Below are 15,948 nucleotides of genomic sequence, written 5' to 3' on the forward strand. Positions count from 1 at the left end.
CATTCTCTTAGTATACACTCTCCATTTTGCTTTCACGTCACGTTTCTCTGTCATTATTGTCTTCTAACATAGATATACAATAACCAACATGGTAAAATGCTTTTCTTACTCGTAACGTAACTCTGAAATTCACAAATTATTTTTAAATTAAATGTCTTTCTCTCGACGTTAATTTAAGCTTAGGAAAAACATTTTATAGTTTCTGCTAATAAAGAAAATGTTGTTTCCTGTTATATGTGATCGGTACTGGTGACCTATCGAGTTAATTAACACTAATTGAGACTATTGGGTAAACAGACTACATTTGTTAATAAACGATATGTTTCAATTGTACGAACTTTAAAAATTTGGTTTTCGCTCTTCCTTAAATGTAAATGATATTGACATGAATAATTTTGTATTTTTCCGGCAGAGTTCGTAGAATATTTGTTTCCATTTACCATAACATAAAAGAGTAAGAGTCTAGATACATAAGATCCTGATTGGAGTTATTAACTCTGTTTTAGGCAAAGCACGAAACTCGATATTTTACAACCCATCATGACGACGGCCTCGATAGCTCTAGTCTCAGTTTAAAATTTATCGTCACTGAAGACCACTTACGAAACGGCAACATGAATCTGAAATGTGAATCGAGCGTACTGCGTTCGTATGTCATGAGTAATGAAGAACTGGTTATGGGGGGGCATCACCAAGCATCAGGGCTACACATCAGTGAAAACTTGAATCATGGTAAGTTGTAATCAAACAACTGTGACGTTCCAACGTTTTATTTTATTTGTCGGTAAGCATATGAAGTATATGCATAATAATGTTGGAAAATTCGTCAGAAAAATCATATAGATTATAGGTGTTCCTCTATGTTATAGGCCACTTTATTTTTAATAATAATTACTAACTCAGAAAAGGTTAGTAATAAAAAACGAATTGCGTGGTAAATTATATTTCGGGTAGCTCTCTCTCGTCTTTTTTCACATTATTATTTCTTTCAATTTGCGTGTCGTACATACAAATGAATTCTTTAAACTTTCTATTTCTATAGATGTACCAGATTCAACTAGCATAGCTTCAACCCCAAATTATCAGGTGGGATTTATATTATTTCTGATGGCAATTCAGCGTTTCCAATATTGGACATCAACATGAATTAGATCTTGATTTTTTGTGGGATGTTTTGGACTTTTTAAACGCTGTGATACCAGTTGTCTTGTGGTGTGCAGAGAACTACAAATTACACTAAAAGAAAATAATGAATGAGAAATTTGGAGATCGGTAATGGAAGAATTTAAACTCTGTTTATTAATTCATCAAATTTTACATTTGAAACTGAGTTGACAGAAGTCTATTACTGTACATAATTGATTTTGCAATATTTTCGCTGCTTATGAAGTGATCAATGTATGAATATGTACGTGATTATTGTAGCCACAATAAGGATAAGTGTTAAAAGCTTTAATAGGAATCTCAAAATTGGATGTGATGCTTTATGTTACATCTTTGTAGACTTCTTCAATGTTATACATGAGAAGAAGAAACATGAACAGTCAATCATTCCTTCTCACCACAACTTTCTTTGGATATAAAATCTTATCTTGTGAAGGATAGATAGAGAGGAAAGATACAACGGAACATGTTTAATCATCATACGTTAAAGGCTCAAAACTGTTTTATTGTTGAAAGTTTAATCACCTGTTCTACAAAGTATGTTTCATTATGAATATTTAAAGCACTTTTTTAGATTTTACTTAAATATCATTTATTGTTAATATACTTAAACTGTTTTTATTTCAAATAAGTCAGTTTACTTATATGAATATTATTTTCTTTAGTAACCACATCTTAAAAACTTATAAACACTTATATTTTATTTTTAGATATACTTTATAAAAATAAAAATAAAAATTAGTTGCCAGTCTGATTTAATAAAATATGGCGATTCCTAAAGAGTAATTCCAACAAATAAGAATTATTTATTGTTATAGTAATAGTATAAATCAATTCAATATATCTTAGATACATACCATTGATACTTTGTTTATTTCAAGTAACATTTACCGATACAAAGTTTGCATTCTAGCAATTCAATTCTAGGCTTATGACTCCAGAAAATATTCAAGATAGTATAAAACATCCCAAGCTTCAAATCGGTGTTTGCAATTCTTCTGGCACAATATGTATGTATCTTGTATTTTTTTTTAATGAGAGTATTATATTATGAACCTAAACATTGTTTAGAAAAATGAGTGATCCACTAGATTTGGCGCAAAAAATGAAATCAATGTTCATGAATTCTAGCTTTTGAATTAGTAACAATAACAAAGATATAAAACATCTTGTTATCTACCTGTTTGTACCTCTAAGTCAACGTACCGTTCCTTAATGTATAGCTCCAATAAATATGTATTTGTGGTAAATTCATGGGCTTCATCTCGGATTTATATACTTTAAAACATATTGGATATTTAATATTAACGGATAATTACGAATATCAACAAAACAGAAACCAAATATCCCAGAAACTGTTTTTTAGAGATGAAAATTTATTATCCTAGCTTATATCTACTTTTGTGTTTAAAACATGTATTAAGAACCAATACTCACAGAAACACATTCATCTTTGGGTATGGAGAATATGAATAATACAAAAAATAAATAATTAAGGGTAACATATATAAAAAAAGGCAAAAACCAAAGTCTAATGGAAATTTGTAAACTTGCTTTAATTAGATATAGATGTGGACTCGCAACGTAAGTGATATATACATACATATTTAGACACCAAGATTGCTCTCAGGTTGTTTAACTTTGTGTGAGAATGAAATGAAAACATCACTAATATTTGTTAATGTTCCGATAATATCTTTACATATTCGAGTTTTCCAAGAGTCATTAGTTTGGAAACATTGTTACATACGATAAAGTAAAAGTAAAGTTACAAATTAATTTGACCACAACTGATGTCCCCTATAACCTCTATTTAATATGTATGGGAACTCAAACTATTTCGTTTTTTTTTAACCCACATTCTACATTCTGTAATTACTTCTTGTAGACTTGCAGTGGAACAGTTTGTCACATGTAATTCAATAGCATTTTAACGATAAAAATGATTCCAACATTAATAAAGTTGTGAATCTCGTTAAATTCCACGTTTCTTAGTTCAAAATAATAGTAATTAACTAAATGATTATACATTACAACTGTTGCATTCTTTATATATGTTTACTGGCTTCCTTTCAATCGTTGTAAAATTAGTTTATTATTTCGGGGTGACGTAGTGTTTGATGTAATAATTATGTAAAAAAAATCACACATGGCTGAAATTTACTCACCTCAGTAACACAATATAAAAAAAATACAATTAAAGAAGGTATTTTAGAATGATTAAATTTGCTTCTGTTATTTTAATTTTCCAGTGACAAAATGTAATTCTAAATATCAAATGATTTGTCTCCTTAATGGCACAAACATATTTCTGCGGATTTAGAACGCCAAAAATTGGTTTCGATACCCGTGGTGGGCAGAGCACAGATAGCTTAGTGTAAATTTTGTGCTTAATTTAAAACAACAACAATCAAAAGCTTTTTTTTTGTACGAAATTTATGGTAGATTTATCGATTAATAACAAATAAAACTCGTACATCAGTAAACGTATAAAATAAATAACTAAAATTATGAATTCTTTCGTACCTCGGTCTTCTAACCTTAATGAGCATTTCAAATTTAAAAGTGTAAACTACAGAGACTTGAACAAGAATAAAACATACATTTCATAAATCTAGGAGTCAGTTGATCCTGCAAAAATGACTGGTGTAACTCCAGTTAGTCTGCTAAAGTGCCGTGTGTAGCTTGGATCAGCTGACTGCTAAATCAGCATTAGAGAACAAAGTGCTGATTTCATTGACTATCTCGGTATGGACTATATGAATATAGAATAAGCAGCTTTCTCGCGTCAGAAGAATATTTGAATATCTGAAAAAGTCACGGATTCTGTTCTAAATCATAAGTTTTCTTATCGGGCACATCCAGCTGACGCCTTCTAACGAGATGAAGGAGAAATAATTTTAAAGTGCCTCAGATAACTTTCTTTAAGTGCCGCCAATCTTTAGATTAAGCCTAGATCGTCAGTCATCAATTTTTATGGTGTGTCAATTTAGTGGTGTAGTATATTATTACAAAATGTCATATTTTTCTTGGATAATTTTATGAAAACCGTTTATTTTGCATTTATATGAAAAAACGACATTGTGAAATGCACTTGAACATGGAAAGATAAGGTTTGTGTATATTTTACACCATTTTGAATTACACGCTAGGATTTTTTTTATTCATTTAAAAGTCTTATCTACAAGTAATTAGGATGAGAATAGATAATTTATAATTTGCTCATAATAGTTGTTGTTGAAACATTTAATACTTATTTCACGAAGATATCATGATAAGAATGTCACGTGTAAAATATATCCTGAACTAAGCTGTTCAATGATCTGGGCTATATTTTTTTCAGAAAATATGCTACATTGAAAATTCGAAATGACATTTCAACAACATAATCTTACCAATGTTTTATTTATTGAGGTCCGAGGTTCGACTTACCACCGCAATTTATCGCATGATGAAGGTCTATATTAGCAAATAGACACGATTTCCTTAAAAAAAGGTAAAAACAAACAAATTCATAGCGTTAAAATATTTGAGGTTAGCCATAATTATTCACCTATGTTCTCTATAAAATTAAATTTCCGTTATGTAATGGTAGTGGCTGACTGCTTAATCTGCTGTGAGTAAATACCATAGAAGCATAAATAACTAATATTTTATCTCCGTAAAACGTCTAACCATTTATTTAAATACACTAAACAGTTTCTTCTCTATAAATTCATCCCAAAATATTATTTATTATATCTAAAGTTTTTATAAATGAAGCTATAACTTATGATAAGAAAGTAATCTTAAAACAATCTAAATGATCTAAGCAGAGAAGGACATCTTGTGCCCTTTTTGTCATGAAATCTGTCTAACGAAACATTAACATGTATGGTGTTATGTAACAAAACAGTGTCATGTAAGTTTTTACAAGTATTATACAGTTTGTGGCTATTTCCATTACTACTGTTTATTTTCATATACGGTAATAGTTTCCCAGTGGCTCAGTGGAAAGTCTGCCTCCTTACAACACTGAGGTTCGCTGATTTAGTATTTTTGTAATGAACAACAAACACAAAGCAGGCTTTTGCACCAGTGCCATTAAGAATACCTTCACCCAAGAAGACCTGTTGATTACCTGAACCAGTTGTTCAATCATGTTTAATCTGCTTTGTTTCATGTTTTTGATTTTCGCGCAAAGCTACTCGAAGATTATCTGCGCTAGCTGTCCCGAATTTAGCAGTGTAAGACTAGAGAGAAGGTAGCTAGTCATCACCACCTACCGCCATATCTTGGGCTACTTTTTACCAAAGAATAGTGGGATTGACCGTCACATAATAACGCCCTCACGGCTGAAAGGACGAGCATGTTTGGCGCGTGTTTAATCCGAGAATAACAATGTATTCTTAGAAAATGAAACCAATTCTGTCGTTCCAGAGATAAACAGAATATTCATTTTCTATAACTTTACAGGAATGATAAAGATGTTTGAGAAGTTAGCTAATCATCACCCCTATCTGCCAACTCTTGAGGTACTATTTTACTAAAGAATAGAAGGATTAACCGTAATATTACAACTCCACTCGCGACCCTCAGATTGTGAGTCAAGCTCCATAACCATCTAACCATACCGGTCCCATACACATAGATCATAAAGATGCATTCACATCGGGAATTTAGTATATAATAACATTGGAAAAGGAAGGGACATTGTATCCCAGTCGTGGTAAACAAAATGCGAAGTGTTGTAACAGGTGATAATCCACAATAACAAAGGTCAGAGACGTAAACCTTCCATTACGTAAGCATGAAGTACCACGATCAAGAAAAGCTACTCAAGTAGCGTGTATACAGGTTGCTTTCACAACATATCCTATTCATCTTTCGTGTACATCAATAAACAATAGAACGAATCGGGCTCTGGGAAATCATTCCTAGTCACTTGATGAATTATGAGAATCATGAGAAGACGAGTGGTGTGGTTTGGACATAACAGACTTAAAACGAAATTCTACAACAGACACTACAATGCAGGGCTGTCACCGACTCATGGTCGTGAGGTGGAGAGCGACTGGACTTGACGACATAACATACGAAACCTCTGTATGTGATAAATTCTTTTTTGTAAGTTCAGATGTTCTGTTTCGAGAAATAAAAAAAAATAAAAACTTTACCATAAACACAAACAAGTTTAAAATAACAAAGTCTAAACTTATTGTTTTGTCAAAAACGTATGCTTTATTAGAAAAACTGTTAAGCACTATTTCAGAACATTTAAACTATTTAAGAAAAGTAAACAGTATTAAGTATTGGAAAAACAATTTTAGTGCTCTATTTTTTCTGTAATTTTAAGCTATAAACATCCTTTTAATTGCATCATCCTCCATATAAGTGTCAAAAAATTGTAGTTGTGTACACCTATTAATGCATTTTAAGTCATTAGCAAAAACCATGTCAGATGATTGCCGGTCACAGATATAAAACACGAACGAGTGTGATTGATTCATAGATTCTGTGGAAACCAGCTTGTTTCAGACTACAAATCCTTAAGAAAGAAATGTTATAAATATCTGAATTATTAATAAGATTGAAACACTATGTAGGTTTTAAAATTTCGAGTTGCATGGATAAAATATAGAGGGCAGAAGGGTTAACTAGATGATACAGTACCATAGCAGTGACAAAAAATAAAAATGTTAATTCATTCCGTTGATGTGTCATATAAACAGTAACAGCATAGTTTTAAATGTAAGCAATATGAAAACGTGGGTGAATTTGTTTAGAATTTTAACATACTAAAAATTATTACTTTAGAAACATCATTAAGCATCATAGAACTTTTATTGACCAAGTGATTCTAATAATATACAAACCGTACTATCATTCAAATTTAGGAGTTTAAACAAAGTGTTGGAAGTTAATAATATTGTGGTTAAATACCATTTTATTCGTTTAAAGAAATTTGCCTCAAGATACACGATATCTCAACTCGTTTTAATATATACTCTTCAAAGCAAGAAACGCAAAATAGACATTTTTTTTAATTTTAAAGAGAAATATATGTAATAACGTTACAAGCTCAGAGTATGTGATGTTACACGTGTTAAGGCACTGATTGTCAGACTAAAATAACAATAAAAGTTGTGCACTTTGAAAACGGAGGAAAACATCGGATTTTTCGCCAAAACGCATTCGTGTTCAATAAATTTGTTTGAGAGATCTGCATGTTCTGCAAGTGCAACATGTGTAAAATCCCTATAAAAGTGACGGGTTCTCGGTTTCCATAGCTCAGTGTTAAGCCACCCACACGCAATACGGTTACGCCAGGACTGACTGAAGCACAACGCAACAACGCCATTGGTCGCTTGGAAGCAGACGAATCTCGATCAGATGTTGCCAGAGCTGTGAATGTCCACCCAAGCACCATTCACAAGGCTATGGAATCGTCACCAACAACATGGATCAACTCGTGACCGTCCACGATCTGGCAGACCTCGTGTGACCACGCCCGCACAAGATCGCTATATCCGGTTACGTTACCTTCAGGATAGGACCATCACTGCGACGTCTACTGCCTCAACCATACCAGGGCTGCGTAGGATTTCCGATCAGACCGTACGCAACCGTCTACGAGATGCAGGAATCCGACCTCGACGTACAGTCAGAGGCGTCATCCTCACCCAGCAACATCGTCAAGCACGGTTGCAGTGGACTCGGGCACATCGGGTATGGCCTCATCGACGATGAAGGCATGTTTGGTTCAGAGATGCATCACGTTTTGTGCTTCGTAGGCAGGATGGAAGGACCCGTGTTTACCGTCGTCGAGGTGAAAGTTTTGCAGCAAACTGTGTGCAGGAAGTTGACAGATTTGGTTGTGGCAGCGTCATGATGTGGGCTGCCATCGCCTACAATGCCAGAACAGACCTTTTGCACATTCGAGTGAATCTTATGGCTCAACGATACGTCGACGAGATTCTTGGGTCCCATGTGCAACTCATCATGGTGAACATCAACGACGTTTTTCAACATGACAACGCCCGTCCTCACACAGCCCGACTCACCACTGTTTTCTTGAGACACCACAACATCAACGTTCTTCCCTGGCTCTCTAGATCACCAGATTTAAACCCCATCGAACATCTTTGGGACGAATTGGACCGACACACAAACATTTCTGTCATCTTCTCGAGTCTTTAACACGACAAATTTACTTCACACAGATAATGTTGTAAAGTTATTTTGTTGTCGGTGGGTGGTGATGACTAACCGCCTTCCCTTTTGTCTAACACTGCTAAATTAGAGACGGCTAGCGCAGATAGCCCTCGAGTAGCTTTGCGTGATATTCAAAACAAACCAAAGCCAAACAAAAAATAATTCTATAGAATCATATGGACATGAATTTTCTATCTTTTAATAATTCTAAGTTATTACACGGATTCGTATTTTAGTTGCGTAGCAGGTCTTAAAAAACTATAACAAATTTATAACTAACTACAGATAAAGTAAATAAGTAAATTGGACCGACGTTTGCGACGGCGACAACCTCAACCGCAGACTCTACCTCAGCTTGCAGCAGCTTTGCAGGCTGAGTGGACAGGGTGTGATTCGTCATCTCATCGCTTCCATGGGCAGGTGATGCCAAGCAGTTATTGATGCTCACGGGGGGCATACTCGTTATTGACGTTGAGTGACGTTAAACTTCAACTAGTGAGCGTGGACTTCGCCTTTGCAGACTTTGGATGTTCAGCAGTGAATGTGCAAAGTTTCACACATGTCATACAGAACTACCCGGAATAAACTTGTTAACAATTTTTCTCAAATTTTGCCTTTTGCGTTTCTTTTTTTGAAGAGTATATATAAAAGTACACAAAGGTGGCTAAAGATCTAATGTGGTTGATAACACTCGGATGGGAAGACTACATAAAGTGGCTGATAATTGTTAGACGGGAATATTATTTAATGTGTTTGATAACTCTCGGACAGAAAGATTACATAATGTGGTTGATGATTCTTACAAAGGAAGATCACTTAATTTGGTTGATAACTCTCAGACAGAAATATCACTTAATTTGGTTGATAACTCTAAGAAAGGAATATCACTTTATGTGGTTGATAACTCTCAGACAGGAATATCACTTAATGTGGTTGATAACTCTCATACAGGAATATCACTTAATGTGGTTGATAATTTTCAGACACGAAGATTATTTAATGTGGTTGATAATTCTCAGACATGAAGATTACTTAATGTGGTTAATAATTTTAAGATGGAAAGATTGTTTCAGAACGCAGTTTCAGGACTTACCCAGAAGGGAAGACAGCAACAGCAACGTGACTTTTAACTGTTTAAAATTTAATGTTTTTACTCGAATATTGAAATTAACCAGATAGTTTAGATGACAAGGGAAAAATATATAACAAATCTGTTTTCCCAAGACGCCTGGTATGGGTATTAGGACTTTGATTAAGATGAGGTACAGAACAACATTTTGACATTTTTAGGTCATCTTCAGGTTAACAAAGAGAGTTTGCAAACGAGTTAAATCAACGAACAACGTGAGAGCCAGAATCCGTAATGTTTTTGTTTGTAGGAAAAGAACGACTGAAACAAAACAAAATTATGGCAGGTATTTAGGTTTGAAAAAAGGTATTCCACTTTCCCAACTGGGGTGTTTAGGGATATAGATTATCCCTCTTCGCCCCACTCGTGAATAAATATTTGAATAAGTTAAGAACTTTCTTCTTCGGAGTCAGTAGAAAGCTCAGTTAATGCCTATTGCAAGATTTGATAATATTTCCTAAATGTCTGGAGGACGTCGAGGCAAGCAAAGACCCAGGCCTTCAGTGATGGAGATGATGATTTCAAAGATGTCGACGGAATTGTGAAGAAAAGAAGCATGACGAACCATTAACTCAAACGACTGACGGACTTTTACCAGGTTCACTTGGTGGCAGGGATCTATGTTAAACTTTAAGTGCAATTTAAATATGTCTTCGAAGTAATCAAGCGACAGTGACTTTATATTTCTATTTACAAGACTGTATACTTGTTTTATTGTCTAAGTATTGTCTAAATGTGCACACGATTCTTTTAGCCCCAGGTACGGACTAGTAATATTCGAGTGTGTTTAAAATAAATGCTAAATGAACTATAAATTTATGTCCAGTGCATTTCACATGAAATGAACATTACGCCTATACACTAATACTTATTTTAGAAACAAAAAATATATCATAATATTAACAATGAAAAGTTGAACTCTTTTCTGATATGCTCTGAATACCAAATTCTTTAATACAGAAAAGTTGACCACTGGTGTCTGTGATTTTATTGCAATTCTGAAACTAAAGAAAAGTCCATTCACACGTCAGCATGGTAGAATTATTTTCGTGGGAAAATGGTTTAAAAACTAAGATAAGCGCTTAGAGTCAAGGACACTAGAGATGTCTGTTATATGCCATTTATTTACATTTTCAACGCGTCTTCCTAATAGAATTCCACTCGAACCTTCATTATTTCATCAGAAATATTGTGAAGCATGTTTTAAAGCAAATTCATAAACGCAAGTCAAAAATCATCGTAGACAAAGTACGAGCAATTGACGATCCTTCACAGACCCTGTAATATATCCATACCATTTTAATGTTAGTCTTGATAATCATATGGTAATGATTATTTTGAAATTATTGTGTTGTAATGTCTATTCCTAAGAATTTCTTAGCAGTACTTTACAAAATAAAGGGGTGTGTATTTGGAACCGTTTGTATAAGTTCTAGATGAAAAGTTCTACATAAGTTCTACATAACAACAGTTTTTCAGCCCGCCTTTATTATTCATTATTATCTTCTCCGTCTGAGAAGAACCAGTTTATTTACTCGCGAAATTCAATATTTTCAACTGTCCTGTTTTTAGCATAATTTTAAACAAGGGATAGTTTTATTATCTGGATAATAACTGAGAGAAAAATAAGAATATATTTCACAAAAGAAAACAAAAGTTAATATACGAGAAACGCTAACTTTCGAGGGAACTTAACGGATTGAATCGGGATTTAGAGAAATGGGAATATCACTGGTTGATATATTAATGGTGCTTTGAAAATATCTTTTGGTCCTTCAAACTCCACTCTACTAGTAGTAATACAATGTGAAATGCAATGCCTTTAACTAGTCAAACCGGTAAATTTCAATTTGATCATTATTTCAAGCACCTCCTGCTAAATGTAAATGTTGGGAAGATAAAAGCTCAACCATTTTCGTACCTGCTTAGCCATAACACCAAACCATTCTTTTACCCTAAAATGTTTGTTTGTTTGTTTTTGGAATTTCGCACAAAGCTACTCGAGGGTTATCTGTGCTAGCCGTCCCTAATTTAGCAGTGTAAGACTAGAGGGAAAGCAGCTAGTCATCACCACCCACCGCCAACCCTAAAATGTACTAACCTGTTTTGCCATAATATCCAACCACTATCGTTTTCTAACATGTATTTAATTGCTTTATCACCTTTGGCATCATACTTTGTTAGTTTATAGGTCCCAAATGTATTTCAATCTGTATTATTGTCATTCCTAATGTAATTAAGTAAAAATTACATGCAAGTAATTTTTTCAATAAAAATTAATTTATTACTCAAATCTATTTCTGTAGGTTTATATGCTTTTCAACAAGTTTTAATAGCTATTTATCTAAAATATACTTTTTGTAACGATTACGCAGGTAGCTGGGGTGGAGATAGTGAAGTTAGTTTTAATATGTAACGAGGTATGATTGTGATGAAAAATGAAAGTACGTGGATTTATCGTGAGTGCATAGCTTTTGCAAAAATGATACGCAATTACGTTTAACGTTTGATACATTTTCTCGTAAAGGTAAATAAAGGAAAGTAAATCAAACCAGCTATGTCAAACAATTTCTTAATCTTCTCAAGTTATCAGAACAGAAGATAAACTGATAATCAAACGACAGATCCGTACGTAAAGTTTAAATCTCACGTGAGAATATTAAAGAAACAACTCAATAAATCATGGTGAACGGTAAGGGTTAAGGTAATTCATGGTTGTCATAAAATACGAAATGAGATCGAATGAAAGACTGACTGCACATTTCGACAACCAAATAAAAGTCCAACACAAAAGGAAACTGTGTGGTTGATTATGGAACTGCTGTATTTGTCATCACAGGATTTTTTTTTAACAATACGTGTTTTTTCGTGACCAGAGATACCATCACCTTACTTTTCACAACTACGCAGTTTGACGCCTCGAAAGCGATCCATCAGAAGAGAAAGGGGGGGGGGGGACAAAATACAAGAAGGAAGGACATTTATGAAATCATTCACACGCCTGCCGATGCACAGGTTGCTGTTATGAATTAATAAGTACATGATGAACAAGTACTTTTCTTCATGTGCCTGGCCACGTGAGAAAAGTACTGTTGCTCATAATGCCATAATAAAGTTTTTGATTTTAAAATATATTCGAAAAATACATAATTTATTTTATTACATAATCTTCAATGTGCAGTAGATCTGTTCAAAAAAAATCATGGAAAAAATTCTGCGACATTTTTTTTATGAAACAGTGATAACTTAATTTTGAGGGGAAAAGAATCTGAGACTTTAGCCGAGATGAAAATTGTTTATTAAACGAAAAGAAGAAACGTAAATATTCGCGATTCACGACTTCTGTAGATATTTCGATATTACTAAGAGCTCGATGGATCATGACTTAAGATTAAAATATAAATTAATAAAACCAGTTTTCTGTAAAAGCTGCCAAGGAGTCAATAAATCATAAATAAGTAGAGGTCGAATAATCAGTTATATATCCTCGCTACCAACTGTAGTTTGAGACATAATCCCAAAAATACCTCACAAGTTTCAAACAGCTTAGGAAATTTAGGCACATCTTTAATCCATATTTGAAGCTAAGCAAAATAACATTTTATAATGTGAAAAATAACAATGTTAATAAGAATAAGTATTTGTTAATACTTGACTGAAAAGCAAACTTGAAGATGGATTTGGTTATTGTGTAAAGAAGTTTTTTCTAGAAATTCACTTCGATTTACCTTGAAAAATGTCCATAATTCAAAACATTTAAGTTTAGGGATATCAAATGTTTTAGCACGATAAAGAAATGTTTCTCGGAGCCAACATAGTATTTAAGCACTTATTTTGTGAAAAATATATTACTGTGCTTCAATAAAAATATTTCGTAAGGAGTGCTTTTTTCTTATAAAAATCACTATTCAACATTGTATTTGTTTTCTTATATCCAGGAGTCATGTGTCATAAAGACCCGTCAGAGATTTTCATAACAGCTCCCTACAACATTATTTTCATGACATCATGCGAACGAGGTAAGCTTCAGGTGTACAACTTAAAGCAAACTATGCAATACTTTATTTGAAACTATTTGTGAAGAAAAAGAAACACGGGCCTTTTTCATGCGCTATACACTTTAATCACGTGATTGTGGTCTACCATAAAATTCACTTACATAAAATATAATAAATGATTACTGTTAATCAACATCTAATGTTGCCTTGTCACGAACCCTACATTTACTGGATTATCTTATTCACGCAAGAGCCTACTTTAAATATAGTGCATCTGACAATCAAGTTTTTGTCAAAACCAGAATATTATGCAAAAAGTAAGAATTGTTGAAAATTCCATGATACAAAAATAGCCAAACTTTAGCAATCCTAAAGCTGAAATGAAGCTTAACCCTCTTTTTGAAACCTTGTGTTTTGAAACAGTTTGGCTTCTGATCAAATATGCTGTGTATGTATTTCGCGCGAATTTGTCACAACTTGTTTCCGTATAAATTTCATGTTCCGTAATAGCAAGTTTATGTTTTAATTTACAAAGTTTTACATGGCATTGTACATTTAACTGGTATTATAATTAATCTTTTCCAAAATTCATTATTATAGAACACTATATTAAAGTGATAATAATACAAATAAAAAAAAACTCGATTAGCCAGAAAAGTAACTTAAACAGTACCCAAAAATAACAAAAATCGTGTTTTATTTCTTAAATTATTATGTTTCTTACGTGATTAAATTTATTTTCAATTACATTTGAATGATATACGGTGTTTCCTTTGCTAAAATGGATTTCTCGTCATGAAATTTATATTAATAAGGTACAAGTGGTTTGCATAGACACGGAAATTGATGTACTGTATGGAACAAAGAAGCACATGACCGGAGATTGCTTAACAGTTTTGTAAAGGTGTTTTGGTACCCGAGATGTTCGTTTAGGTTATAGCTGTTTTAAGAAAAATTGCGAGACTTTCCTTTATTTTGCGTTTGTTGATCTTTTATTGAAAACACAATCATAGATATACTGTGGTTTTTGAATTGCAATAATGATAAAAATGGAAGGGTTTTATTGGTGTGTTCAGTGAATGTGGTTTACAATTTTCTTTTATTTCTTTCGATGTGGAAATCACTCGGTCATGTGGCCTCTTTAATTCCTTAATGTATATAATGTATATATACAGGGTGGCCCGTAAGTTCCTACAAATCCATATATGTTGTGTATCCAGTGTATCTGTGTGCTGTCCCTCATTCTCCCCTGCATAATATTATGCGACGCCATGTTCTGTGAGACATTTTCCTCAACATAGCAGGGGTTATTGTTCCAAATGCCGCGGTAATAGCTGCCTTCAACTCATCATTAATATTATTTAATATAACATAATTACATATGGATGGGTAGGGACTTACGGGCTACCCTGTATATATATTCCTGTGTCCATGAACTACTTGTACATGATTAAAAAAATCATTTTTACTTGTATCTGATGATGGCATAACCCTGTTAAAACGTTGTACATTTATAATAAAGTTTTCTTCATTACCCATTGAGGCCGTATTCAAATATTTATTATAATAATAAAGTTTTCTTCACTATCCATTCAAGCCATCTTTAACCGTTTATTATATCGTTGATAAAGTTTTCTTTATTACCCATTCAAGCCATTTCTAAATATTTATTATTTTATTAATAAATATTTCTTCATTATTCATTCAAGCTGTCTCCAAACATTTATTTTTTGAAAAAGTGGGAACCTTGTCATCAACTTTTCACGTATTTGTTTCTAACAGTTTTGACATTTTCACAGTAAAGCTAAACCATAATACGATTTAAGGATACATGCTTTTATATGTATTATACTTTATTAAAATGCAGTGAACGGATTTTTTTGTAAGGAGTATTTTTAGGGTACTCATACGAGTATGTTTCTAATTAGGTTATTTTTTTTAAACATACACAATAGCTGTTTATTCGTGGAACTTCATAGGTTAACTCCTGCAACAAAAAAGCACGAGGAAAAAAAAACGCCTAAATCAGGCTAATGGATTGAACATTCAAGTTCATTACTTCTTATTACTACTGTTCACTCATAGACAAGAGTAGGCAGACAGTTAAGCTAAAAATGTTATTTCTCGTGAAAGTAGAGATGACAACATTATGACTTATGCACAACGTTTAACTAAACTCCTGCTTTAGGATAACACGTTTTACTAATCTTATTTAATAGAAACAAATAAGGCTGATATGATTAAGATGGATCTTGCTACATCTAGGAGAGTACTGGAATTACTGTCATTAATTTTAAACTAAAAACTAAGTCTCTTTCTACCACATGTTTAATTTTTGATTGAATGTCAGCAAATGAGCGTACAGTTTGACACAGCTTTGAAACGAATACAAGGCAACATTAGAATAACCTCTCCAGGAATTGTTGAATAATTCATGTTTTAACGTAAAGAATGTAATACATT

At 33.1% G+C, this 15,948-nt stretch overlaps 1 protein-coding gene across 1 annotated transcript in view; it reads left to right on the forward strand.

The window, feature by feature from the left end:
- Nucleotides 1–2,408, forward strand: part of LOC143225262 (uncharacterized) — a 64,111-nt gene extending 61,703 nt beyond the window's left edge. Inside the window, exons 6-7 of the mRNA XM_076454342.1 lie at nucleotides 507–732; nucleotides 1,043–2,408. Coding sequence (XP_076310457.1) covers nucleotides 507–732; nucleotides 1,043–1,146 — 330 coding nt within the window. The 3' untranslated portion in view covers nucleotides 1,147–2,408. The remainder of the gene's footprint in view (nucleotides 1–506; nucleotides 733–1,042) is intronic.
- The last annotated feature ends 13,540 nt before the right edge of the window (nucleotides 2,409–15,948 follow it).

This window comes from Tachypleus tridentatus, chromosome 9 (genome assembly GCF_004210375.1).
Source record: "Tachypleus tridentatus isolate NWPU-2018 chromosome 9, ASM421037v1, whole genome shotgun sequence".
In the NCBI taxonomy this organism is placed as follows: domain Eukaryota; kingdom Metazoa; phylum Arthropoda; class Merostomata; order Xiphosura; family Limulidae; genus Tachypleus; species Tachypleus tridentatus.